Below are 26,881 nucleotides of genomic sequence, written 5' to 3' on the forward strand. Positions count from 1 at the left end.
ATAAAATTGATAATATTGATTATAAAATATTTATATTATATAAAGTATTTTTATATAATATAAATTTATTATTTTTATATTTTTATTTAACATGAATAAAAATATTTTATTTAATTATTTATTTAAATTAATAATTATTATGAATTATCAATTTAATAGTGATGAGGATGACTAAATCCAAAATATTATTTAAAAAAACTCTCTTACTAATACAAATTAGCAAAATTATCAACGAACCAAAACTGAGATTTCAGAAATGTTATTAGCATAATATAAGCCTTAATAATTTTGTACACGATCAATTCCAATTGAAAACATTCATACAAAAAAATTATTATTTATTTAAATGTAAATATACCTGCTATATCAGAAGACGAAAACCTTTTATAAATAAGCGAAGGGCTAGAAAATATGCTTGTTAAGGATATTATAAAATACTCTATTTAGCAATTTAATCAAATTTTAAATGCATAAAATTCTAATTGGAGAATAAACCCAAACTATAGTTTATGGGAATTTTTCGTTGCGAAGAAAAAAACAGGAAAACCTAAAGAAGATATGCCTGCAATTGATTTAGAAGCGTATTTATTTGATTTAGCTATGAACGATATTTTTTGTTTAGATTCTATCAATTAAGAAAAGCTTTTGGATGTTAACTCTTAAAAATGGCTTTCTTATTAGGACAATTCTGATTTTTAATTTAGTTAAGATATTAATTTTAAAAAAGGTATTAGTAAAACTAATTCAATGAATCTATATTAGGGAGGGTTAAAAAAATAATAAACTTAATAAAAGTATTCTTAAAATAATTTTTGCAAATTTTGTTATTGATTAAAAATAAAAAAAAATCTAAATTTGAATAAGTAAAATGTAATTTTGTTTGTAAAATGATAAGGTTTATATATAAATAATTTTTTAATTTATCGTTCTATAAAATAAAATATAAGTTATTAAAATGTTTTTATAATGACGTAGAACAATATCTTTTTTTAAATAATATATTAAATATTTTATTAAAAAATATATTAAAAATTAATGCATCTACCATTATATAAGTTTTCTATATATTTTTTATTGTAAACATAGAAAGTGAAAATTAAATAATTTAATTTAATATATATTATTTTTATAATCTTAATAATAAGTGATCATATAATTATTAGTTTATATTACTAATAATCAAAAAATATATAAACTTAATTTTAATTTTTACAAATATTTTTTGATTTTTTTAACAATTTTTAAAAAAATACATATTTTTATTTAATTTAATTTTAATAAATTTAATATTGTCAAATATATTTTTAGATATTTACTATAATTTAATTTGAAATATATATTAAAATAAATTAATTTATAATATAAAAGAAGAATTTATATAATATATATTCTATTAATATTTTAATTAAATTATAAGTATATATTCATTTTATTTTTCATATTTATCTTTTTAATGATTTATAGAATTCAAAAACATATATTTATATTTAATAAAATAAAAAATATTTATTATATATTAATATTATTTTTTATATATTAAATTATTAGTACTAACTTTTAATTTAATTTATTTATATTTTTTTCTTTTTAAATTTAGTTATTCTTAATTGAATGATTTTTAAAAATAATATTAAAAAAATTAAAAACAAAGAATTGTATTTTCTTTAGTTAGTAAAAAAAATATAAATAAGAACATGTTTATAATTTTTAGATAATAATTTCAAATCCAATTTACATTTTATTTAGATAGAAAAAATAAGGTTAATGGAAAAATTATAAGTAAAATAAATAAATTTAATTTTATAAAGTTTAATTTATAGATTTATATTATTTATTAAACTAATTAATTTTTTAAAAATTATTATTTTTAATCGGTTTTTAATCCTATTATATTAAAAAAGGTTAAATCATTATTAATATAAATGTAATTTTGAATATATTTACTAATAAATACTTACATAATTTTAATTTAATACCAAATAATCTATTATTAATATATTATCGAACATTTATTTTCGGAGTAGTGTTTTACTTAAAATTAGATACTTCATATATCTATAAAATATCTTTTGTTAATTATAAAGACTTTTCTTGATTTTCATATTGTTATTATTTGCATTTTCAGAATATATACCAACTATTAGTTTAGCTACAATCTATCCTTACCTTTTTAATGAAAAAACATTAAAAAATAATTTATTATAATCGTCTATATCGTATATTTTTACCGTCAATCTTTTGTTGAATTTGCATTTAAAAGTAATTGAAAAACGGAATTAATATTTTTTCAACATTTTACAATATTAAAATTTAATTAAGAAATTAGATAAAATAATATCAACACAAAGATTATTAATTATAATATTGATAATAATATATATTAGTTTTTAAAATTTAAAAATAAATAAATAAATATTTATTTATTAATTATATAAATAAGGTAAAACTTTATTCTAAAAAATTAAAATTATTAAAATAAACATAATAAAAATTAAATCATAAAGGCAAATATTATTTTTATGAACTTCTAAAGCATAAATTTAATAGACCTTTAAAAGTATTCGATATTTATTTAAGAATAAACTTCATACCTGTTACACCTCCTGGAAAATGACAAGCTATAAAAAAGGTAAGGCTTAAAATTTAAAGGCCTGAAAAAGCGAGTACAAAAATATAGCTTTTTTTAAGAAAGCAAAAATAAAGGGTTCCGAAAACTGAAAAAACATAACTTAGACTATATTAAATTCTATTTTTACAAAAAACACTATCATAAAATTATTTAAATCCTTTTATTGATGCAATACTTAAAATTAAACATATACTACCTAGAGTAAATAAACTTGCAAATTTAGAAGGAACTAATATCACAATAGGAAGAAAAGCAAAAGACATTGTCATCATGCATACTCCAATAATAAACAAAATTGTAAATTATTTCCAGTTTTACGCTGCTTCTTATATTTCTTATAATTTATTTGAAAAAATATTATTCTGTAAATTATCTTTTATTTTCACAAATGTATTTTATAAAAGTCCTTAATTATCATCTTTATCGTTTATTTCAGCATTTCTTAATGCTCCGTAAGCCAAATAGCTTATCATTTTATCAGTTGTGCTTTACTTTTAATTTCCTTTTTCAAATTTCTAAGATTTTTTATAAAAATACATTTTATTTACTTTAATATTTTATTATTTTATTATTATAACACAATAAAATTTATTTTTCTTTAAGTTTTATATATATATTGAAATATTTTTTAAAAAAGATAAATTTTAAAGAAAAAGATATTTTAAAACGTAGTTAAATTATAAAGTTATTTTTTAGCATTATCGATATTTTAATTTAATATATGCTTTTTAGATCAATATTTAAAAAATAAACTGCAAACAATAATTTAAATATTAAAAAAGATAAATAAAAAGAAATATTAGTATAATTTATGAATTTTTTTTATTCAATTTTATATTTACTTTTATTATTTTTTATATTTATAATATTAAATATGAATTTTTCAAAACTCTGCTTACTCTAATTTTTCTTTTTCTTTTTACATTTCATCATTTATTTCTAAATAAGCTTTGAAATTAGATTTAGGTTAGAATGGTCTTTCTCCCAAAATTTAATCTAATTTAAGCCAAATCAAGTGTTTTTTTTTTAATAATTCCTCACTTAATAACTTGATTTCTTTTTCTTTTTCTTTAATTATTTAACGAGTTCTATCTGTTTGTTGTTTAATTAGTTAAAATATTTCTTCATCAATAATCTAAAAAAAAAATATTATAAAAAAAAATAAGAAAATAATAATACTCTATTTGTATAATCACTAAAAGCATTTTGAAAATCCCCATCTTTTAATCCAACATACCCAACTTTTTTACTCATCCCATATTTAGTAACCAATGCATAACTAACTTTATAAACTTTCTACAAATCATCATATGCACCAGTAGTAATTTTGCCAAAAAAATGTTCTTCAGCAACTCTACCACCCAACATGCAACATAACTTATCTAATAATTCTTCTTTACTTTATAAAGAACTTTCATTTGGTAAATATTAAGCAAATCCTAAAGACCCTTTACTTCTTGGTATTATAGTAAGCTATTTTTTAATTAATAAAAAAAATTACATAAAAAATAAAAATTACTTAAACAAAAATAAATTACTTTTAAAAGTGGATCTCCCCCTTCTAAAAACCAGCTACAAACAGCATGCCCAGATTCATGAATGGCTATTATTTTTCTTTCACCTTCATCTTATTTTTATTTTTTTTCAATACCAGCTAATACTCTTTCTGTCGCCATTTCAAAATCAATACCTTCAACTGTTTTTTTATTCTATCTAGCTGCTAAAATAGCCGCTTCATTACATAAATTCATAATATCGGCTCCACTAAACCCAGGAGTCAAACTAGCCAATCTTCTCGCATATTCTTCAATAGATTTCGAAGGGTCAAGTTTAAGAGGCTTTAAATGTACCAAGAAAATTTCCTTTCTACCCTCAATGTCTGGATTTGTAATTTCAATTTATCTATCAAACCTTCCTGGTCTAACCAATGCAGGGTCTAAAAGCTCTTTCATATTTGTAGCTGCTAAAATAATAACTTTACTTTCTGAAGAAAATCCATCCATTTCAACTAAAAGTTAATTTAAAGTGTTGGATCTTTCGTCGTTTCCTCCTCCTCCTTAACGGTCTTCTCTTTTTTTTCCAACAGCATCTATTTCGTCTATAAATATTATTGAAGGAGATTTCTCTTTTGCTTTTTAGAATAAATCTCTTACCCGAGATGCTCCTACGCCTACGAACATTTCTACAAAATCACTTCCTGACATAAAGAAAAATGGTACTTCTGCTTCACCTGCGCATGCCTTTTATTTTATTTTAAATTATTTTTTTATTATTATTAAAAATATCGTATTATTTGAATATGTTGATACTTTAGCTAATAATGTTTTTCCTGTGCCTGGAGGTCCAGTAAGTAGCGCCCCTTTAGGTATTTTAGCACCAATAAATTCGTATTTTTTTGGATTTTTTAAAAAGTCTACGAATTCCATAATTTCTTTTTTAGCTTCATCTTAACCCGCAACATCTTTGAATTTTACACTTACTTTTTCAGATTTGAATTCTTTTATTTTTGTACCTTAACCTTTTTTTTAAATATTGAATAATTTTATATATATTAAATAAGATTGTATGGATACCAACCTAATCACCAAATAAATTTCTTATTTATTAAAATTTTTCTGGTCTCCTTAATACATTTAGAAAAACTCCAAAAAGAAATAGATATAAGAAACTATCATTAAATATTGCTAAGTATCTCTTTTAATATTTATTTTATATAAGTTAAGAATTATTTAAATAATTATTTTACTGTGTAATCTTAAACATATTCAAATTCAATTTAAATAAATTATTCTAGAGGAATACCTCTTTTAGTTTAAAAATCTTCCAAACTTTCCAAAAAACTATTAGAGTCGACTATTTCTAAAATTTTAACTTAATCATCTTTAGTAATAATTTTTGCTGTAAACTTGATATGATCTTAATATCTATTATCAGTTACAATAACAATTTTTTTTACTAATTATTTTTCTAAATATGTATAATAAAATGTCTATGTTTTTTTATTAAATAAATAAAAAATTAAACTATAAAATAAATATTATACTTTATAATCCAAAATATTTTATTGACTAAGATATTCAAAAAAAATTTAAGCTAATTAATATCCTCCGAAAAGAATAATTAAATTCAAAAATGATTAAGAGCTGAAAAATCCTTATCCAGTTTCTTATTGTTTTTTTTAATTTTTTTTATTATACTTCTTATGCTTATTTTTGTTATCATCTTTATTTTCATCATCTTATTCTTAATTTTTTTTATTTAAATAAATTATTGATTATTTATTTCTTTCTTATAAATTATAGTACCTTAATTAGCTTCTTATTTTTCATTTTCTTATTCTTATTTATTATCGTTTTCTTATTCTTTCTTATTTTCATTTTCTTTTTAATCTGGTTATTCTTTTTTGTTTTCATGTACTTTTTTATTTTCTTCTTAATTTTTTTTTTGTTCTTGACTAGGCTCTAAATTTTAATTTTTTTGATCTATATTTTTTTGGACTTCTTATAAATCTTCGCCTTAAATTTTTTTTTCTTTTTTTTCTTAAGTTTTTTTTTTTCTTTAGAATTTCTTGAACTCTTTTTTATTTTTTTATAATTATCAGTTAAATTTTATTTAAAATAAAAAATTAAACCTTAAGATGGTTCAAATGCAAGATTAAATTTGTGAATTTAATTATAAAAAGTATATTTAAATTAATTGTTTTATTTTAAAAATGTTTAAAATATTTTTTTTGTTGAAAATCTTATCATTTTTTAATATTTTAATATTAGATTCTTTATTTTTCTAATTAATAATAAAAATCAAATATATAAAGAAAAATATTATTTGTATAAAAAATACAAATAAAACAATTATGTTATAATTAAAAAAATATTAATATATTTAATAATTAGCTAAATGAAATTTCTAGAAAACAAAATAAAGAATTAAAAATGAGAAATATAAAATAAAATATGTAAAATAAATAAAAAATATATAAATACAAAAAATTAACATTCAATAAATATTATCTATAATATAATCTATAATTTAGGGAGTAAATTTTTTAAAATTCTCGTAATTCTCTAATTAAAAAATATTTCTAATAATTAACTTTGCTAAATATGTAGGTAGTTTTTCAATTTATTTAACAGTTAAATTAGAATTACATTATCCAATAATTTAGATTAAAATATCTTTATAAAACTTAATGCAAATATTTTCATCCATTTTAAAATTACTTATTAATCCATAAACTTTCATATTATTTTCTTTATTATAATAAATATTCTTAAAAATAAAATCAACAGATTCATTCGGCAATAAAATATTCAAAAAATCAATATTTTCAATTATATCTTCTTCTTCCTTTCTTATTTTTGCAACACTTAAAAACTCTGATTTCGAATATTTTTAATATACAGCTTTCAAATGCTTTTTATTTTAAATTTTATTAAAAACTCCTTATATTTTTTCACACATTTCTTAGACCAAAACTTCTTCGTATTCGAAAATCTACCAATTAAATCCATTTTTAGTATTTAAGTTAGATTAAAAAAATTAATTCTAAAAATATATACAACAGGCACAAATAAAGCTTGGGTTTTTCAATAAAAAAGTATATTCACATAAACATATTTCAAGTAAATATTTCAAGAAATAATATTTTTTTAAATCCAAATTTTCTTCCCCATCTTCATACATAAAAAAATACCAATCCAATATTCTTGATGAACTAACATTTAAAATATTAAATTCTAATTTTAATAAAATTCTGCCTTCCATTTGTAATATTTATTACTTAGTATATGCATTATCACAAATATATATTAAATCATTTAAAGAAGGCACATTATAAACTTCTTCATATTTACAAGCTATAAAAAGTGCAGATATTCCTAATAATTATAAATTTTTACTTGAAATTGGTACTTTTTCTAGATATCTGTCAATTAAATTTACAGTTATAAATAATGTTTCCCCCTTTAGTTAAAATTTTTAATGAACTTCAACTATCCATTCTAATAGTATTTCTCTCATTTTTTAATTTATTTATGTTTATGTTTATTGTAGATAGTATTATTTACAAATAAATTTTCTCTATATTTATTAAAAATATTTTTAATTTATAAAGTATATATATAATTTTTACTTCTTAAACTTTTAGTGTTTCTAAAATTTCTTTTTTGTATATTTTTATTTAACTTTCAATAGTTTTTGGTTTTATTGATGATTTGAAGTTTATGCTATGGCTTACTTTTAATTTATTTATATTTTGAAGTACATTGGTTTGCTTTAATTCTTATTTTGCATATATTTATTCTTTAATATTATTAATTATTATTATTATTATTATTATTATTATTATTGTTATTATTATTATTATTTATTATAATTTTATTATTATTATTCCCAAATTCATAGCTTTAAGTAACTTTATTTCCATTTGCAATATTTTTTTTTAGTTGATTTTATTTCAAAAAATTAGCTTTATTTATATTTGATTTTAAGGCTTAGTTTAATTGAGGTTTTTTATGTCTTGTACAGGGGTCTTTTTATATTAGATTTATTACTTCTTTCTTTTATTTTTGTTATTTAATTTTTATTTTTTTAATAATATTACATTTTATATTTTCATTATTCTTGTTTATTTTTAAATGATTTTTAAGTGTTTTTAAATTTAATATTTTTTTTATTTTATATAAGAATTTAAATTCAAATTATAAATATATATTAAATTTTAATAAAATATAATATTTAATGAAATTTTTTAATTTTATTGCTTATTAATAATAGATTTAATAAGTATTTTACTTTATTAATATATTATATTATTATTTAAATTAATATTATAAAAATTAATTATAAAAAATTTTAAATTTAAAAATTAAATCATATAAAATAATTAATTTATTCATTATAATAATTAAATAAAATAATTATATTTTTTTTTATTTTATATAATTATTTTTATTTGTAATATATTTAAAATTTTCATTTTTTTATTATTATATTTCTAAATAATATAATTAAATAAAAATTTATTTTCAAAAAAAATTATTTAAATTATGAATTTTAAATATTTATCTTAAATATATTATATTTTTTTGTTTATATAATTATTTATATATTAACAAAATTCTTTAAATATCTATTTTAATATAAATATCAATAAAAAACCTATCAAGTAAATAATATTGTAAATATTAAAAGAATAAATAAATTATAAAAATTAATCAAATGATTTTTTACCATTTAAATCAATTAGATTAAAATTTTCCAACTTCTAGTTAACAATAAAACATAAATCTAAACCAAAATAATATAAATTAAAATTAGAACCGAAAATAAACTAAAATATAATATTTATAATTAGAAAACGAGCAATTAAAGTAAGAATTACAAGAATAGTTAAAAATTATAAATTTAAACAAAGAAGCTTTAAAGATATTAATGAAGGATTAAAAGAATTAATAATTAGATTCAAAAAGAAGAGGCTCAAATTTAGTTTTTTAAACTTTATATGAAGAAAATTTAAATTTAATTTAAAATATTTAAAAATTAACAACTGAAAGAAATGAAGCACAAAGCAAGGCATTTATATATGAGTAAATATCAGAGGCTTCATAAAAATAAGAAAAATAAATCTAATCTGAATTTGAAGACTAAATCATGTAATTATAGTACAAAATTAAAGAATATGAAAATATGTTTGATGATTTGTAAAAAGAATCATATTTATATAATGAAAATTCAATTCTTTGTAAAAATGTAAAAAAAAAAATGAGAATTTAATTTTTTATTATTTTAATATTAATTTTTTTTTTAAAAATAAATAAAAAAATAGATTATTTCTTTAAATGAACAAACAAAAATTATGCATGATGAAATCAATTACTTGAATATAATAATATCTTAAAAAAATAGTAAAATTGATTTTTTGGAAAAAAATTAAAAAAATTTACTCAAAATAAATATGGTATCAAAAATAATATTTATAAATATTTTTTTATATAAATAAGGCAATAAGTAATGAATTAATTAAATTTAATGGAAAAACAAAAGAAAATCTAAATTCAAGCTTAGTATTTTAATGTAAAAATTTAAAAGTGTTAACAAAAAAAAATTACAATAAAAATAAAATTAAAAAAACTGTTAAATCTATAAATAAATTTTTATATAAGATCATAGAAATATGAATTAATCGTTTTAATAAAATAGTTATTGTTTAATTGACGATGATTATTCTATCGAAGAATTACCTGAAAAAGCTAAAAAAAATCAATAAATAATTATCTAAGAAATAAACTAATAATAATTAGAAAATTAAAAAAAATTGAATGTAAATATACCTAAATTAGATTTGACTAAAGCTAAATAAATAATGGAAAACAATGTAAATAAAAATAATGTTTAATAATTATAAAAATAATAAAGAAACTTTGAAGATAAAAATAGTTTAATTGAAAAAGTAAACAAACTAGAATAAGAAATTAATAATCTGAGAAAAAATCTATCCATATAAATCCTTATAAATAAAACTTTAGAAACTGAAAATAATAATATAAAAAAATTAAATGAAGAGCTTTAATTTAGAAACGAATCTTTAATTAGTTCTTATCAATGTTATTAAGAAAAATTACATAAGATAAATAACTTTAATTAAAATATATTTAGTAATAATGAAAATTTAATTTGTTCTGACACCTATAGAAATTCCAAAAAAATTGGCGATGAGATATTAAATATATAAACTTTTTCAAAATAATAAGCATAGGAATATCTTATTTAATTAGCTAAAAATCTATATTTTTAAATATAAGATAATAAAAAATATAAATAAGATAAAAATGTTGAAGATAAAAGTGATGAGTAAATCGAAATTGAAAAGGTAAATTAATATTTAGTAGTCAAGAAAAGGATTTGTAAAAAATTAAATTAGAGTTTAAATTATATATGAATAATCTGTATTAAGTTGCTAAGATTTATCATATAATAATTATATTTATAAATTATATTAATTAAATTTTAGAAAATAATAGATTAAAAAATATTTATTTTTAAATAATTAAAATATCTCAATAAAATTATTTTTCAATATTTTTATTTAAAAGTATTGATATTAGTAATAAATAATTATTTTATTTTCGAAATAATATTTTTATATATATTTTTTTTTTTAAATTATTATTTATAATTTTAATTTTATTAATTAAGTTTTCATATAAAAATCAAATTTAAATATACATATATTTTAAAAAACTCAAAAAATTTTAATATTTTTAATATATTTTATTTTATTATAATTTTATCATAAAAAATTCAAGTGTATAATTTAATTAATAATGTAAAAATTATTTATTTTATATATCTAATACAATTTTAATCATATATTAAAAACTAAAAATATATATAGAAATATATTTTTCTATTAATAATTATGTAATAGAATTATAAATACTCATTAAAATTACATTTCATAATGTATAAATATATTATAAAATTTTTCTATAAATCAAATAATATATATAATTATTTTATAATATTAAAACAAAGAAAGATGATTTTTTTATTTTATATTCTTTTTACAATTAACATTAGTCACATTTTTAGTGAATAGGCTATTTATATATAATTTTAAAAGAATTGTAATTAAATTAATAAAAATTATTTATTAAATAAGTTAGAAAATAATATTAATTTAATAACATTAATTAGATAAAATAATGTTCTAAATGATTTTGAAATTAATTTCTAAACGCTATTAAATTTATAACCTTAATAAAATATTATAAGCATATTTAAAAATAAAAATTTTAGAATGAGTAATAGCCTTTAGTTAAATTATTTCCAAAATTAAATATTAGTCTAATATTAATTTAATCAAAAAACTATATAAAATTTCATAAATGTGGAAAAGTATATCTTTATAAAAATTAATTATAAAGAAGATAAATAAAAGAATAGATTTGTGATTTAGATTAACGATGAAATAGTAACAATATTTTTAGACTAAAACTTTTTCTAGGATTAAATATTATAGTTTTATATACAATCTTCTAATAAAATAGTATTAGAAAATTGCCCATAATAATAATTATTAAACATAAAAGCATATTTAAAAAATTAACATTTTGCTAAAAAACAAATATAAATATAAAACTAATAAATTATAAAGAGACAATTATAATATAAATATAATGAAGAATAAATAAATATAACTTTAAATTATAATTTAAAAATAATAAAAATTAATGTAAGCGAAACATTTATTATGGTTGCAAATTTCGAAGTAAACGAATCTTTGAATTCTATTTTAAATGAAATCTTTGTCGAATTTTTAATTTTATAATTAGAAGAAACCAATAATAATTTATCTGTTTATGACGAAATCGCAATATAATAAAAATATAAATTATTATAATAATTTAACTTAGAAAAAAGTATATTTCAAAAGAGACTAGTCTTACCAAAATTTACTCTATAAGCAGGTTTCATTTATCATCTTTAAATAAGATGTAGCCATATTAAATTATAAACTTAATAAAAATATTTAACTCTAATAACTAATAAACCTTAATTATTAATAATTCCCGAAAATTATGTTGACGTGATAAGTTTTTAGAGATATTTTGAAATTAAATTTTAACTTTTAAATACAGAAAATTTCTCAAATAATAGCAATATAATAGTTAAATATAATATACTTTACTTAAATGATCAATAATAATATGAATAAGCAAATGAAACTTTACTAGATCTTAGTTATGATTAAACTATTGTAAATTTAAAACCTTAAAATATAAAATCTTAAAAATAATTTTTTTTATAAGTAAAAGCTTAATAAAATGTAAATTATTAGCTATTAAAAAGCGATATACTTTTATAATTTAAGTAAAAAACAGATTATAAATATGATTATCGCCCTTAAGAATTTTTAAAAGTAATTTACGATTATAGTTATTTAATTAAAGGTATAACATAAAATCAAATAATTTATTTAGAAGTCTTTTATTAAAATGCATTGGATAACTTCTAATATAAAATTTAGTTTATTTATAATGATAAAGAAATTTACTAATAAATTTATTCAAGTTCATAACTACAAATTTAAATGCAAAATGTATTCGAGAATATATAAATTAACGATTTAAATTAAAATTCAATAAGTTTGAAGTTCACTCTTTTAAATACTAGTGCAGATGTTAATTAAATTATTTTTTTAAAATTAATTATTCCACCTAAAAATTGTTCTATTGATATTTCTGTTCCTGAAATTTATTAGAATTCTGATTTCTAAGTTTATCTAAATAATTGTGTGCCTTTTTAAGCTTAAAATTAATTATTATATAGTTTCATTTTATATCAAAATGATTAAAAATTTATAATTAAAGATAAAATAATAGAAAATGTCATTACTTTAAATCTTATTTAAGGAGAATTTACAATTGAATGTTAAGCTTTTGAAAATTTAGAAGGAAGCATTTCTATTAAAAAAAAAATTTTTGTTTAATAAAATGATTCTTAAATTAAACCTACAGAAAATTTAACAGACGAATCAAAAAATGTAGAATGGTTAATTTTAATGGAAATAAAGTAAGTTTAATAAAAATATAACTAGATATAAGAAGGATAAACTGGTATAGATAATTTAGACGAAAAACAATTAAAAGAAATGTGCAAAAAAGCAGAAAAGTTTTACGAAAAAATGACTTTGAATAAAGGAGATTAGAAAATGAATATTTTTTAGATCATAAAAAATTGTTATGAAATTCAAGCAAACATCTAAAATGAAAATTTTTAAATTAATTATGAAAAACTGAAAGAATTCTATACTAAATAAATTGATATTTTAAAAATGTACTAATAATATGAATATTAAGATTACGAAGAGCATTTAAAATTATGTATTAACTATTGCTATTCGCTTTTGGAATATTTAGATAAAATGTCTTTAGCTTTGACAATAAAAAATGAATAAGATTAATAAAATGTTATCCTTTTTACCAACTAACTATTAATTTAATGCTTACAATATTTCAAAAATGAAAATATTTCTTATTCTGGAAATGCTTTTAATGTTAAAACAGATACAATAATTGAAGAAAAAACTAAAAATCTTATGTATTATACAATAAACTACGAATATCAAAACAACCCATTTGCTGAATTATCTAAAGAATATAAATAAATAACCCCCATAAAGGAAATATAAATAGTGGATTCTAAAAGCTACAACTTAGTAAATAAAGAAACAAGTTATGTACTTAATTATTAAAAAAGTTAAAGTAATTTCGAAGGCTTTACATGTATTTAATTTAATAATTTAAATTAATAGAATTAACTTTAATGGAATGAGGATAATTGTAAAACTACTTTATTAAAATTTTAGTTCTAAGTGCATTGCATTTGTTAAAATAATAAAGGTCCTGTTACTGTTGTGTAAAGTTTTTTTGATATTTTTAAAAATAAAAATTTAAAAGAAATCATCGATAAAGACAATATTTAAGACCTTTTTGAAAGTCTTGAGTGGTATAATTATATAGTAATTTGGTATGCAGCATTTTAATTTACTGCTTTTTTAATTATTTTAATACTTATAAGTTATTAAAGGAATAAAAAAAAAAAATCTTTTATTACTTAAGTAAGTTAATTGTTAATCTTAAAACGATTTGAATGTGAAAAATTATGTAGCAACTAAGCAAAAAAATATTAATGAACGAAATACTGAAATTACTATATTAAAAGAAAATCGAATTACTAAGAAATACAGCTAAACTCAAAATACAGAATGTGTTATTCAAAATAATTTATAAAATAAAAATTAATAAAATAATGATAATTAAAAATAATAAAATATAATTAATTTAAACTAAATTGAAATAAAAAATTATAAAAGTGCAAATAAAAATTAAGAAAAATTAAATACAAATTAAGAAGTTCAAATTAATAATGGCGTTTATCGAAACGATAATTTAAAAAAAAATATATATAATGTTAAATTAGATCCAATCAAAGTTCAAGTAAACAAAAATAATGATAAACTTAAAAATGATAAGAATAAATAAAAATAATAATCTAAAGATAATGTTGATTAACATATCCTTTACGATTTTATAAATAAATAAAAATTCATTAAAAAAAATAATATATTGGAAAACCATTTTTACTAAATTAACTCTTTATAAAGTATTTCAGAAAATAATAATCAAACAAAAGTTAAAAGATAATGTATATCACTTCCTTTAATACAAAACGGTCAAATAATATAACACGGATTATAAAAAAAACGATTATAAATAGTAAATGAAGAAGAGGAAGAAGATGATGAATAAATTGAAAATAACAAAAATAAAAGAAACAAATCAAAATCTATAAGAATTAATGAAAATAGTAAACATAATATACTATATCCATAATAATAAACAAAATAAAACTTGAAAAAAATTAAATCTTAATCTAAAAAATAAGACTATTTTGAAATACCGCAAAGCAATTTATAATTAGATCTTTAGGATAAAACATACTCAAATCTTTTTCTATGCTAAAAATGTAAAAACGAAATAATCAATTTAAATATGGAAGTTAATTCTTAAAAATCATTATAAAATTAATAATAATAAAAAAGCTTGAATTTATCTATAAATAATGATTTTCCGAATAAATATACAATTATTAAAGCAAACTTACGAATTGGTTTAGAGGAGCTTTACTTGTTCATAATTTAATCATGCTATTTTGGTTCTTCTAAGATAGATTAAAGTAAATAAAAATAAGTGTTTATTATATCAGAATCTAATATTATTTAGCAGTAAACTGTATTTTTAGGGTATTTTTTTTATCGTTGATATACTTTTTTATTTTTTTTTAATATATAGTCTAAACTAGATTAAGAAAATAATAGTTTTAATATTTTATAGAATCTTTTTTTAAGCGGAGTATGCTATTATACTTTCTTTATTGTAGAAATAATAGTTCTTTTAATTTTTAATTATAGATATAATAAATTGGGATCTTTTATCCTTTTTAGTTTATGGTGCTTCTTTTATTATTGTGTTTTTAGTGTTTCTTCTAATTATTCACCAAACAGAGTGAATAGATGGTTAGGTAAAATTTATAAATAAATTCTTTAAAATAATTTAATCTATAAAAAAAATATATATATAATAAAATTGTTTTACTTTAAATTAATTTATTTATATTTTTTTTATTTATTATTTATCTTTTTAGGATATTATTTAATTAATTTATTATTTGATATTATTATTTGGGAATTTATAAAATCTTGTATTTTTTGGTAAATTATTAAATATTATCAATAAAATGGAAAATAAAGTAAATGTAATTATTTAATTATAAAAATATTAAAAATAGATTAATTTATTTAAAAAATAAAAAATAATGAAAAAAATAAATAATATCTAAATTGTATATTTTTGTTTCATTAATATATGTAATATTTTTTTATTTAAAAAATTATTATTGGATTTTATTATTATTATTCTAATTTATAAAACTTTATTAAGTTTTTTGTGATTTTTTACTATTTGTTTTGTTATTTTAATTAAAATTTGTAAAACTAAAATAATAGTTTTTTAAAAATAAATATTTAAATAATTTTCTTTAATTAAAAAAAAAAAAACAACTTAGAATAATATAAATTAAAAATACTTTAAAGAGATAAATAAAGTTTTAAATAAAAATATATTTAAATGAGTTATAAAAGAAATTCGAAAAGCAAAAAGTATAATTTTTTGTAATTATTTTTGGATAAAAAAAAATGTAAAAAAGTAAAGAAGAAATAATTGGAAAAAAAATAGATTAGATTTTAAATAATTAAGTCGTGATTTAAAAAGATTCGAATTTTTCAAGTAAAATAATAATCTTTTTCAAATAAAAAAATATATAATTATATATCCCATTAACATTTAAATTTAAAAAATTTTTTAGGAAAATTTCCTAAAGTGATAACTGATTATAAAAAGTTTTTTTTAAAAGAAGATTTTTAATAATAATCAATAAATAAATAATTAAACACTTAAAAGTAACGATAAAAATTAAATTATATTGTTAATTTATCCCATAATAATTAATCCACAAATATCCTTTAAAATAATTTTAATATTTCAAATTTATATAAATCTTTATCGCCATCTACAATTTAAAGTTAATCTGCAATAAATTTGTATAGTAATGATACAAAAGGTTTTTAAAATAAATCTATTTAGAAGTTTTTTTATGCTTCTCCAGATAAAAATAACTAAAAAGAATAATAAAAAGATAGTAGTATAACTTAAAAAGATAAATATTTAGATTATTGTTTAAATTAATTAAAAAAATAAAAAAATAATAATATTAGCAAAAGTAGTAAATAAAAACAGTCTGCGAAAAACAACTCAACAGAAGAATTTTAAAAAAGCATAAAATAAATTAAAATATAAAATAATCAAGTCGAAAACAAAAACGTTTTAAAAGAAAATCAAAAATTAAGCAAATATTAGGAATTTAAATAATAAAACAAAAATATAAAAAAAAAAGTAATTATATTAAATGATTAAAAAATAATTAAAAATAAAACTTAATAATAAAATAATATTATGTAAAAAATTATTTCATAATAAAAATTAATTTAAGAAAAAAGTGAAAATATATCTAAATTAAACTAAAAAAATGTTGAAAAAGTAAATTAATCTGATTGTATTCTTGTTAAAAATAATAATAAAAATAATGATAAATCTGCAAATATTAAAACAAGTAACAACTAGCATAGCTAATTAAAATCAAAAGGTATACTTAATATTTAATTTTTTTTTTATTTAAAAAATATATAATTATAAGAAAAAGATTAAATATAAAATGAATAAAACTCGAAAAAAAGAAAAATTTAAAATTAATTATAAATATAAAATATAGTTTAGAAATGTATAAAATATAAACATAAAATAAATTTGTAAAATACAGCATTATAAAATATAATAAAAATAAATAAATATAACTTGAAAAATCAATTAAAAACTTCTATAAGTAATAAAAGTGTTGAAAAAAATAGCAATATAAAACTATAAATTTAAAAACTTAATAAGATTTAGATAAATATTAATCACTACATGAAGAATATAGAAAAATAATGGCGTCTTTAGAAAGACCCAATTAAAAAACAATCGAAGATAATAATGAAAAAGAAAAAAGTAAAGAAAAACAAATAAATACTGTTAAAAAATAATACGAAGAGATATTATATAGATTTAAAGAATTTACAAGTAAAACAAATAATTAATAAGAGCCAAATATTAATTAAAAAAATTTAAAAAATAATATAGAAAAAAATATAAGAAATAATAATTAATAGATCATAAATTTAAAAAAATGTAAAAAAAAAAAGAAAATTAAGAGGAAATCAAGATAATTGATTAAGTTCAAAAACAAGACGAAACTTAATAATCACAAGAAGATAATTATATGTTTTATATAAATAGCTGTGCTACTTATATTTAAAAAGTTTGGAAAGGATATAATACAAGAAAAGTTCTATTAGATTTTTTACTTACAACAGAAAATGAAAATTCTAGATAATGTCCAAATTATTAAAAAAAAAACCTATTTGATAATAATTTTTAAAATGATGAAAGTGCAAATAAAGAATTCGAAAACTAAGATAAAGTTATTAATATATCGACTATTAAATCTTTAAATACTTCGACTGTTGATACTAATGAAGATGCTAAAAAAGATTAATCTTAAAGTTAATAATTAAGCCTATTTAAAAAAATTGATGAAAATGGTAATATGCTTTTTTTTTTGTTCATGTATTTTATTTATTTATATATATTTAGATAAATTATAAAACTATCAATAAGAATTAATTGAATTGAGAGAAATGGAAATATAAAAATGGAATTAAATATCTTAATATTTATGTAAAGCTATAGATTCAGATTAAGATTAAAAAAAAAATTCTAAGCTTAATATAGTAATAGACCGAATAAAATAAAAAATAATTAGTAGAAAAATAAAATCAAGATATATTAAAATAAGTTTAATAAAATTAAAATAATAATCCAAAAATTATTTTAAATAATAATAAAGAGTAAAATAATAATTATAATGAAGAATAAAATAAAAATTATTTATATTTATTATTAGTTAATGAAATTCTTGCAACATCTAAAAAGCAGTTAACTTCTTAAGATGTTTTTTAAAATTAAATTTCTTAAAATAATAATAGAATTAATAATCATAATAATAAAAATAATAGTAATAGTACTTCTTCTGATTTATAGCTAAATATTATTTAAAACTCTTAGTAATCTTTAGCTAACACAATAAATGATTAAAAAAATAATAACAACAATGCCTTATTTGATCGTGATTCTTTTAAAAAATTTAATGAAAATATTATTAAAGATTTATGCAAAACATAATAAATTGAATAAATTATAAAATTATAAGAACTTTAATCTATATCAAAAAATAAACCTTAAATATAATTAGTTAATTAAATACTTTAAAATAATAATAATAATAATAATAATAATAATAATAATAATAATAATAATAATTCTTTTCTTGATAAAGGAGAAAATACTGATTGTCAATAAAAAATTTAAATAACTACTAATAATTAAATATAATAAGAAAAGAAACTAAACAAAGAAATAAATAAAAAATAAAAATCTAAAATAAAAGATTTATAAAAATTATTTACTTCTAATGAAGAAAAAAATAATAAAAATGGTATTTTTTTTTTTATTTTTAATTTTATTTATAAAATAAATATACATAGAAAGGTTCATAAATGAAAAAATGTTCGTATAAAATAAAGAAATTACTCCAGAACAAAGCAATATTAATAAAAAGCAAGTTATTTGCGAAAAAAATGATAAAAAATCTTTTTAAAAGGGGTAAAATGGAGTTTTCTTTGAAGATCAAAACAAAAGTAATAAGATTCAATAAAAAATTTCTTAATAAAGTGACAATTTTCATCCCGAATATTATTTAATAATAAATTAATAAGTAGATGAAAAAATTTAATAAAATCAAAATCTAAATTAAAAAAAAGAAGATTTAAATATATATAAAACACCTCCTGCTATATATACTACTATGAGTATAAATGAAGAAATTAACGAAAAATGGTTAATGAATGCACAAGTAGAAGAAAGACTAAATTAATAATTAAATAAAAATTAAATTTAAAAATAAGATGATAGTTTTGGAATTCCTACAAACTTATATATTATTGAATAATATATGGTTGAGCTTTATAAGTATATATTCTAAAATTAAAAAGAATAATTTGTTAGAGATATAAATACCCCGTTTGGATTTAGTCCAGAAAAAAGACTCAAACTAATACATGGGTATGATAACTTTTTACAAATACCTAATGGAGAAAAAGATGAGAAATCTTAATTTAATTCAAATGTTTGTTTACCTTTTGTTTTAAATGAAAACTTATTTATTAATTTTGAAAATAGTTAAGATGTATTTTTAATATTAAACATTTTTTTTTATTTTTTTAAATAAAAATAAAAAATAGAAATAAATAAAAGATTAAAAATAATAAATTGTTAATGAATTTTAACATATACATAACAAAGCTATTTTCGATACGTTGAATGAATGTTTAAATATTTTTAGACCTTATTTTACTTTAAGTGGGATTCCATATCCTTGGCATAAAAGTGAAAAAAATATTATTAAATAGCAAATAACACTTGAAAATCTTAAATGGATAGAAGAAAATAGCATTAAGAAAGCTATTGAATGGGCTTCTTTTTTGTGTGGCATTATTAATGAAAATGAAAAGTATAACAATAAAGATTCTAATAAATATAAAAACAATCAAAAGTCTTATGTTATAGAATTAATGGAATATAATGATAGATAGGAAAATGAGTATTTTAATTAATGTAGAGAAGAAAGGCTTTCTAGAATGCTATTAACTGATGTAATTTATATATATTTCCTTTATTTCAAAATTTTTGTTTTTTTAGATTTACGAAAACGATTATAAATGGTAATTATATGAAGACGAAAAAACTGAATTTGTTATGGAATTAAGTGATTATATATTTGAAGATTTAGTTGAAGAGATGATAGAATAAATGTAAAAAGGCAAAAAAATTTATTGATAAAATTAATAAACTATGTATATTTTTATAAAAAAATATTTATAATTGTATTTTAAATAAATAAATATCTGTATTTTTTATTATAGTAAAAAATATATATTATGTTTTTATTGTAATATTTAAGTTATAAATAAAAAAATTAAATAAACATTTTTTTAATATTTAAGTAACAAATTATTAAACAATAAATTTATATTATGAGTTATAAGTATAAGAAGAATAATCTAATTATTTACATATAAATAAACTATATAATTAAAATTAAAAGATTCTAAATTAAATAAAAAAAATTGAATTTATATTTAAATTTTTTTTCATAATTAGGACAAACTAAATTATAAAAAAAAATAAGCAAATATAAAATAAAAAAAAAAGTTAAATAATAAAATAATTTAAAAACATATATTAATAAAAATATAATATAAATAAAAATTGGTAATCGGATTGTATTAATTTTTTATATTTGTGTAATATATTTTAATAAAGATAAAAAAGAAAAAAAAATAATAATAATTAATTAAACATATATAAAATATATATATATATATATATATATATATAAATATAATATAAATATTTTTATATATGTTTTTTTTTTTTTATGTTTTCAATTAAATTTATTTTTTATAAAATCATTTATTTTTATTTGATTTTTTGGTTAAATCTGGTATATTTTATAAAGTAATATTTTTATTATTTTCTAAAGAAATCATTATAGGATTACTAATAGAACTATCTTAAATTTATTCTTCGTTATGATCATTATTTTTATAACTATTTCTTTAATAATTAACCTTATTTTTTCCTTCAAAATCAATATTATTAATATCACTTTATTTATCACTATCTAATTCTTATTTTTTTAAATTTAACTTTAAATATTATTCATTAATTTTTTATTAAATTAATTCTTCTTATTTAATATTTTCCTATTATATAATTTAATTACTTTCTTCGAATTCTGTATATAAATAATCATCGATCCTATTATCTTACAATAATTCTTATAAAACTTATTTACATTACAAAATATAAGGCTATTTTCCATATTTCTAATTTTTATCTTAATATGGATTTCCTTTAGTATCTATTTGAAATAGTTTTAGAAAATAAGCTGAATAATATTAAACACTTTTTCCGTGATAATTAACTAATTAAGAGTTCAAATGAAGTGATATATCCTATTTAAAAATAAATAAAATAAGAAATAATTTTAAGTAAAAAAAAATATTTTATCACTCTAAATTCAGAGTTTCTATTTTTTATATATTATTTTAATTTATTTGTTAAATTAAGTCCACATTATTCAGTTTCAATTTAGGAATTTTAAAAAATCTAATATGAAATAGTATCTTTATTATTAATTTTAGATTTTAAATAATTTTATTTATTAAATTAATGTTTTTGTAATTTATTTTCAAAGTCTTAAATTAATAATTCGAATTATTTAATTTCATTTACAAAAGTTTAGATCGAAATAATACAGTTAGTGTTTAAAAAATCTATCTATAATATTTTAAAAAATATATGTTCTTATAAATATCAAAATTAAAAAAGTAATACATATTTTAAATATTCAAATATTTAATTAATTTACGCTTTTGCAAAATATTACATTGCCTCCGAAGTGGCTTTAATATTTTCATTTTTCGCAATTTTATTTTCTAAAACACCCATTAATTATTTTAATTTATTACAAAATTCAATTTCGTTTTTTATATATATTTCATATTCTTTTTCTATATTTTAAGCTAGTATTCTATCTTTGTTTAATATTTTCCTTAAAGCAATCATTTAATATGATCTTTAGTATTATTCATATTTACCATTATTATTACTTCCTTAATATTATAAAATTTCTTATATTTGATATTACTAGTATTCTTAATTTTAATATTATTGTTATTAAATTTTTTATTCTAAAGAATTCTTCTTATCTTAATTTTATTAAATTTAATTTTCTTGTTTATGTTCTTCTTTTATTGTATCATAACATTAATTTTGCTCTTTATCATTTTGATTAAATTCATTATTATCTTTTACACTTTTATCCGATTTTTCAATTTCATTTTGCTCGATTTTTTAATTATCATGGTTTTAATAATTAAATAAATCGTTTTATTTGTTTGAATATTATATTTGACCCGTTGAAACAATCATTTTTTAGTTTTTATCGTTTTCTTTTTTTATATTTAAAAAAGTATAATTAATAGATTTTGTTTTTGTTTTAACTTTTAAAATTTACTATTTGATTTGCTTTCTTTTAAAGAATCATTTTTTGTATATTATAATTTTTAAGCATATTAACTATTATTTTAAATTTCTTTAAACTAATCCATTTTTATAATATACTTTTTTAATAATTTTTTTAAAAAAATATAAATATAAAAAGATTAAATAAATATTTTAAACATTTATATAAGTATCATTAAATATTAAATTTAAATATAATTTCATATAACTATATTAAATTAAATATTACATATATTTTGTATTACAAATTACATCCGAAAAAAAAAAAAAAAAAAAAAAAAAAATATATAAATATATTATGTATATATATCTTAATCATATTTTTTTAAACTATTTTAAATAATCTTTTTCAAACAGACTATAATATTCATCCTTACCTTCCAAAACAAATTTGATTTATTCATTTAATAATTTCTCAGCATCAAACCCTTCCTATAAAAAAAATAAAAAAGCATTTTAAATAAAAAAAACATCAAAATAAAATAAAATACTTAATCTTTAATCAATTCAGTACATTCTTTAAAGAATTCTTTAAAGACAAAAACAAGGTCTTCCTTATCATCTTCATCAAAGTCATCTTTAAACTTAACTTAAATGTCTTTAAAGCTCGCATTTCCCTTAGTATAAAACTCAACAAATATTTTAGATAAAAATGTAAGGAAAAGTGGGAAATCAGCACTCTCATTTTTACTTTTATTAAGCCTTTCATTCATAGCCTACACAAATTCATTTGGTTTAATAAATTTAATGGCTTCATTTGCCACAGAAAGTCTATTTTCCTTAAACTAAACACTACAATTATACACAGTTTTGATAAGAATTTATCCATAAAGTACTGGGTCAAATAAACTAGTTAATTCTTTAAAATCATTAATTGCACTTTATATACCATAGTCTTCTTAAAACTTTTTCTAGCTATCCAAATGTCCCCAAATTTCCTTTGCGATATTTCTTCCATCTTCCTCTGATAGATTCTTCTATTAAGCATTTGTAACTTCTTTAAATTCTTCTTATTAAGTTTAAACTCTTTATTTCCCACTTGTACTTGGTTACTTTTGTACATAAATAGTTTATTGATTATTTCTTTAATTATATCTTTAATTATTTTATTAATATTCCTGTTGTTATTTGAAATATTCTTCAGTTTCTAATTTAGTTTTCATTCTTTCTTCGTCGAATTCTTTTCTTATAGTATCTTGATCTTGGGGACCTTTATTAGCTTAATCACTTATTCTTTCTTTCCAGTTATTTTCTTTTCTTTCCATTAAATTTTTGGTTAAAGAATCTATTCTTGGAGATACTTTTTTATTTTATATTAACCATTATAAACTATTTTTTTGTTATTTTTAAATAATTAAAAATTAAGTTTTTTTTTTTTTTTTTTTTACAATTAAAAATATTCATTATATTCTAATTTTTCAAAATTTAGTTCTTAATATTCTCTTTTTTATAGACAATTTATTAAATTTAGGTTAATTTCATTTAATTCTTATTATCTTTATTATTATTATTTACTTGTTTCTTTAATTGTTTTAATTCTTTCACATTATCTTTCACCTGTCTAATCTAATAATAAGATTAATCCTTCTAAATGATCTTCAAAATGAGATTCTTCGACTTCTTCGTTTTTAATTTATTATTCGCTTAATTCACAATATTCTTTTACATATCTATTAATAAGTTCACCAATACAAATCTACATAACTTAATGATTAATACAAGCATTTAAATACAAACAGCCAATAAATCTTAAATTAAGCATTTCCCTTTTTTTTTTTTCATCAAAATATTGTTTTTTCTCATCTTCATTCATTTCTTCAAGTTTTTCTGTTTTTTTTTTTTTAAAAAAAATAAATAAATAATATATAAATAAATTCCAAAAAATAAAATATATAGGCAAAAAAAAAAAAACTTTATTTTTTAATAGTCATTTTTCCTTCAAAAATACTTTTTTCCCCTTAAAAAGTTTACTAAATATTCGTAATAAGATGATTTTTAAAATAATTATGTTAATTTTCATCTTTCTTAAAAACAAACTTCGACTCAAGAATCAAATACTTACATAAATTAGCATAAACTCCAGTATAAAGTTTCTAAGTTCTCGCCTTTTCAATAATACCTTCTACAATGCACTCACAAAGTACCTCTTCTTTAATATAATTAAAAAGTGATTTTTTAAGATCTTCGAAATTAGAAGGTGTCAGAATGTTTAACCAAAGCCTAATATCATTGATTTATTTTTTATTCTAATCTAATTTTTCCTATCTCATATGGTCTAAAAATTTAGCAGCATTCTATTTAATTTTCATTTTTATTTCTACCACATCCTTATCTTCCTTAGTTCTTTCTATGATTATATCATGATTCTATTAAACAAAAGTATTGCTTTTACCCTCTTATCTAATATGCTATTAATTTCCGTTATTTTTATTATAGTTAGGGTTATAAGAGGTTCGGGGTTGACTGGAACGGTTTGGGTAGTTTTGAGGTTTATTTTAAATTTTGTCGGTATAAGTTCGGGAGTTAAATTAGATTATTCTTGTATCAAAAATATGTGCGGGATTGTTTTAGAGCTCAAATTGAGGTTCAATTGTTAAAAAGTACTATATTAAGTCAAAAGTTAATGTTTTTATTTGTTTTTCTTCTATTTTTTTCTTTTTTTCTTCTTCTTCTTGTTTTTTTTTTTTTTACTATTCTTCAATTTCTTGGCGGATTCTCTCTTATTCTAATTTTTCTTCTTTTTATTTTTGCTCTTCTTCTTCTTTTTTCTTTTTTTCTTATAATTATTTTTATAAAATTTCTTGTTCAAGTTCAATTTTTTTTTATTTTTATTCTTCTTCTTCTTGCTTTTTTTTTAAATCTTCATTTTATTTAATTGTTTCTTAAGGTTCGATTTTAAATGCCATACTATGTAATTTTAATTATTTTTTAGGTTTTTTACTCCTTCTTATTAATTAGAAATGGTCTAAATAATTTATTATTATTATTATTATTAATATTATTATTAGTATTATTATTATTATATTTATTGAGTTTATTATTGTTATTATGTTTATTGAACTTATTAGTTCTCTTATTATTAATTTCTTTGTTATATCACATAATGAGTATTAAAGTTTTATTTATTTTAATAAGAACTATTTTGGTTAAATTAAGGTTACTGTTATTATTATTATTTTACATATTAAGTTTGTTGAACAAATTAATTTTATTAATATTAATTATAATATGGAAGAGTATTATTATTATTTAATTAGATTTCATTTTAATTTCCAAATTATGTGTTGGTTTGCTAATTATTTGTTTATTCTAATTCTTATACTGTGAATTCTTTATTATTTAGCTTTAATTACTTTTTTGGCTTTGTTGTTTAATTAGACATTTTTTTATTTCCCTTTTATTTTAATAAAATAAGCAATTTAATTAATTGAAACAGAAACTATTTTGTTTTTTTTATTTATAATTATATATATATAAGTAATTCTTCAAAATTACTTTAATCAATTTTAAGTTTTTTTTTTAGTTGGCTAAAAAAAGTGGATTTTTTTTTCCTTTATGGATTTTATTTTAAATAAATAAATATTTTTTTTTTTTTTTTTAGATTTTTTTCAGGAAGAAAAATAAAAATATAATTAGATTAAGATTAAGATTAAGATAATTTTTTTTTTTTTTTTTTCATTAAGATAATTAATTAATAATTATAAATATTTTGTTTATGTTAATATATCAAATATATATTTAATTCTATATAATATAAAATCATTATTTTATAATATTTATGAAGTATAATTTCGTAGTTGATATTATCTAAATAATTTTGTTTTTTTTAATTTTATACTTTTTTAAATCAATTTAAATATTAATTTTACTCTTCTTTTTTTTTATT

At 16.7% G+C, this 26,881-nt stretch overlaps 4 protein-coding genes across 4 annotated transcripts, besides 25 other annotated features; 2 read left to right on the top strand and 2 right to left on the bottom strand. All coding sequences in view use genetic code 6, as the record gives it.

Annotated features, from left to right (window-relative positions):
* The first annotated feature begins 20 nt into the window (after positions 1-20).
* Positions 21-64: a microsatellite.
* Positions 65-984: 920 nt separating this feature from the next.
* Positions 985-1,030: a microsatellite.
* Positions 990-1,030: a microsatellite.
* A 473-nt stretch (positions 1,031-1,503) lies between these two features.
* Positions 1,504-1,546: a microsatellite.
* A 279-nt stretch (positions 1,547-1,825) lies between these two features.
* Positions 1,826-1,871: a microsatellite.
* Positions 1,872-2,456: 585 nt separating this feature from the next.
* Positions 2,457-2,502: a microsatellite.
* Positions 2,503-3,260: 758 nt separating this feature from the next.
* Positions 3,261-3,295: a microsatellite.
* Positions 3,296-3,449: 154 nt separating this feature from the next.
* Positions 3,450-3,492: a microsatellite.
* A 20-nt stretch (positions 3,493-3,512) lies between these two features.
* IMG5_154700 (hypothetical protein) lies at positions 3,513-7,648 on the bottom strand (the record flags this gene model as incomplete). The annotated part of the gene is made up of 9 exons (XM_004030675.1): positions 3,513-3,764; positions 3,809-4,102; positions 4,168-4,869; positions 4,939-5,147; positions 5,203-5,323; positions 5,376-5,618; positions 5,673-5,872; positions 5,935-6,204; positions 7,528-7,648. 9 exons carry the CDS (start codon positions 7,646-7,648, stop codon positions 3,513-3,515), a joined length of 2,412 nt encoding a protein of 803 aa, XP_004030723.1.
* Positions 4,114-4,169: a microsatellite.
* Positions 5,945-6,012: a microsatellite.
* Positions 6,571-6,618: a microsatellite.
* Positions 7,649-7,936: 288 nt separating the features above from the next.
* Positions 7,937-8,019: a microsatellite.
* Positions 8,020-8,448: 429 nt separating this feature from the next.
* Positions 8,449-8,511: a microsatellite.
* A 1,911-nt stretch (positions 8,512-10,422) lies between these two features.
* Positions 10,423-10,460: a microsatellite.
* Positions 10,461-12,711: 2,251 nt separating this feature from the next.
* Positions 12,712-14,222, top strand: IMG5_154710 (hypothetical protein). Its single transcript, XM_004030676.1, has one exon. The coding sequence runs from the start codon at positions 12,811-12,813 to the stop codon at positions 13,318-13,320; it is 510 nt and encodes a 169-aa protein (XP_004030724.1). The 5' UTR covers positions 12,712-12,810; the 3' UTR covers positions 13,321-14,222.
* Positions 14,223-14,426: 204 nt separating this feature from the next.
* Positions 14,427-14,476: a microsatellite.
* Positions 14,477-18,680: 4,204 nt separating this feature from the next.
* Positions 18,681-18,735: a microsatellite.
* Positions 18,736-19,116: 381 nt separating this feature from the next.
* Positions 19,117-19,167: a microsatellite.
* A 1,310-nt stretch (positions 19,168-20,477) lies between these two features.
* Positions 20,478-20,742, top strand: IMG5_154720 (IQ calmodulin-binding motif family protein, putative; the record flags this gene model as incomplete). The annotated part of the gene is made up of 2 exons (XM_004030677.1): positions 20,478-20,558; positions 20,605-20,742. The coding sequence occupies 2 exons, from the start codon at positions 20,478-20,480 to the stop codon at positions 20,740-20,742; spliced, it is 219 nt and encodes a 72-aa protein (XP_004030725.1).
* A 340-nt stretch (positions 20,743-21,082) lies between these two features.
* Positions 21,083-21,133: a microsatellite.
* A 2-nt stretch (positions 21,134-21,135) lies between these two features.
* Positions 21,136-21,175: a microsatellite.
* A 90-nt stretch (positions 21,176-21,265) lies between these two features.
* Positions 21,266-21,329: a microsatellite.
* Positions 21,330-23,252: 1,923 nt separating this feature from the next.
* Positions 23,253-23,279: a microsatellite.
* A 31-nt stretch (positions 23,280-23,310) lies between these two features.
* On the bottom strand, positions 23,311-25,901 carry IMG5_154730 (mif4g domain protein; the record flags this gene model as incomplete). The annotated part of the gene is made up of 4 exons (XM_004030678.1): positions 23,311-23,427; positions 23,487-24,324; positions 24,384-24,822; positions 24,908-25,901. The coding sequence occupies 4 exons, from the start codon at positions 25,899-25,901 to the stop codon at positions 23,311-23,313; spliced, it is 2,388 nt and encodes a 795-aa protein (XP_004030726.1).
* Positions 25,620-25,683: a microsatellite.
* Positions 25,635-25,699: a microsatellite.
* A 68-nt stretch (positions 25,902-25,969) lies between the features above and the next one.
* Positions 25,970-26,045: a microsatellite.
* Positions 26,004-26,062: a microsatellite.
* The last annotated feature ends 819 nt before the right edge of the window (positions 26,063-26,881 follow it).

The sequence above is a fragment of the Ichthyophthirius multifiliis genome (genome assembly GCF_000220395.1).
Source record: "Ichthyophthirius multifiliis unplaced genomic scaffold scaff_1120509251178, whole genome shotgun sequence".
In the NCBI taxonomy this organism is placed as follows: domain Eukaryota; phylum Ciliophora; class Oligohymenophorea; order Hymenostomatida; genus Ichthyophthirius; species Ichthyophthirius multifiliis.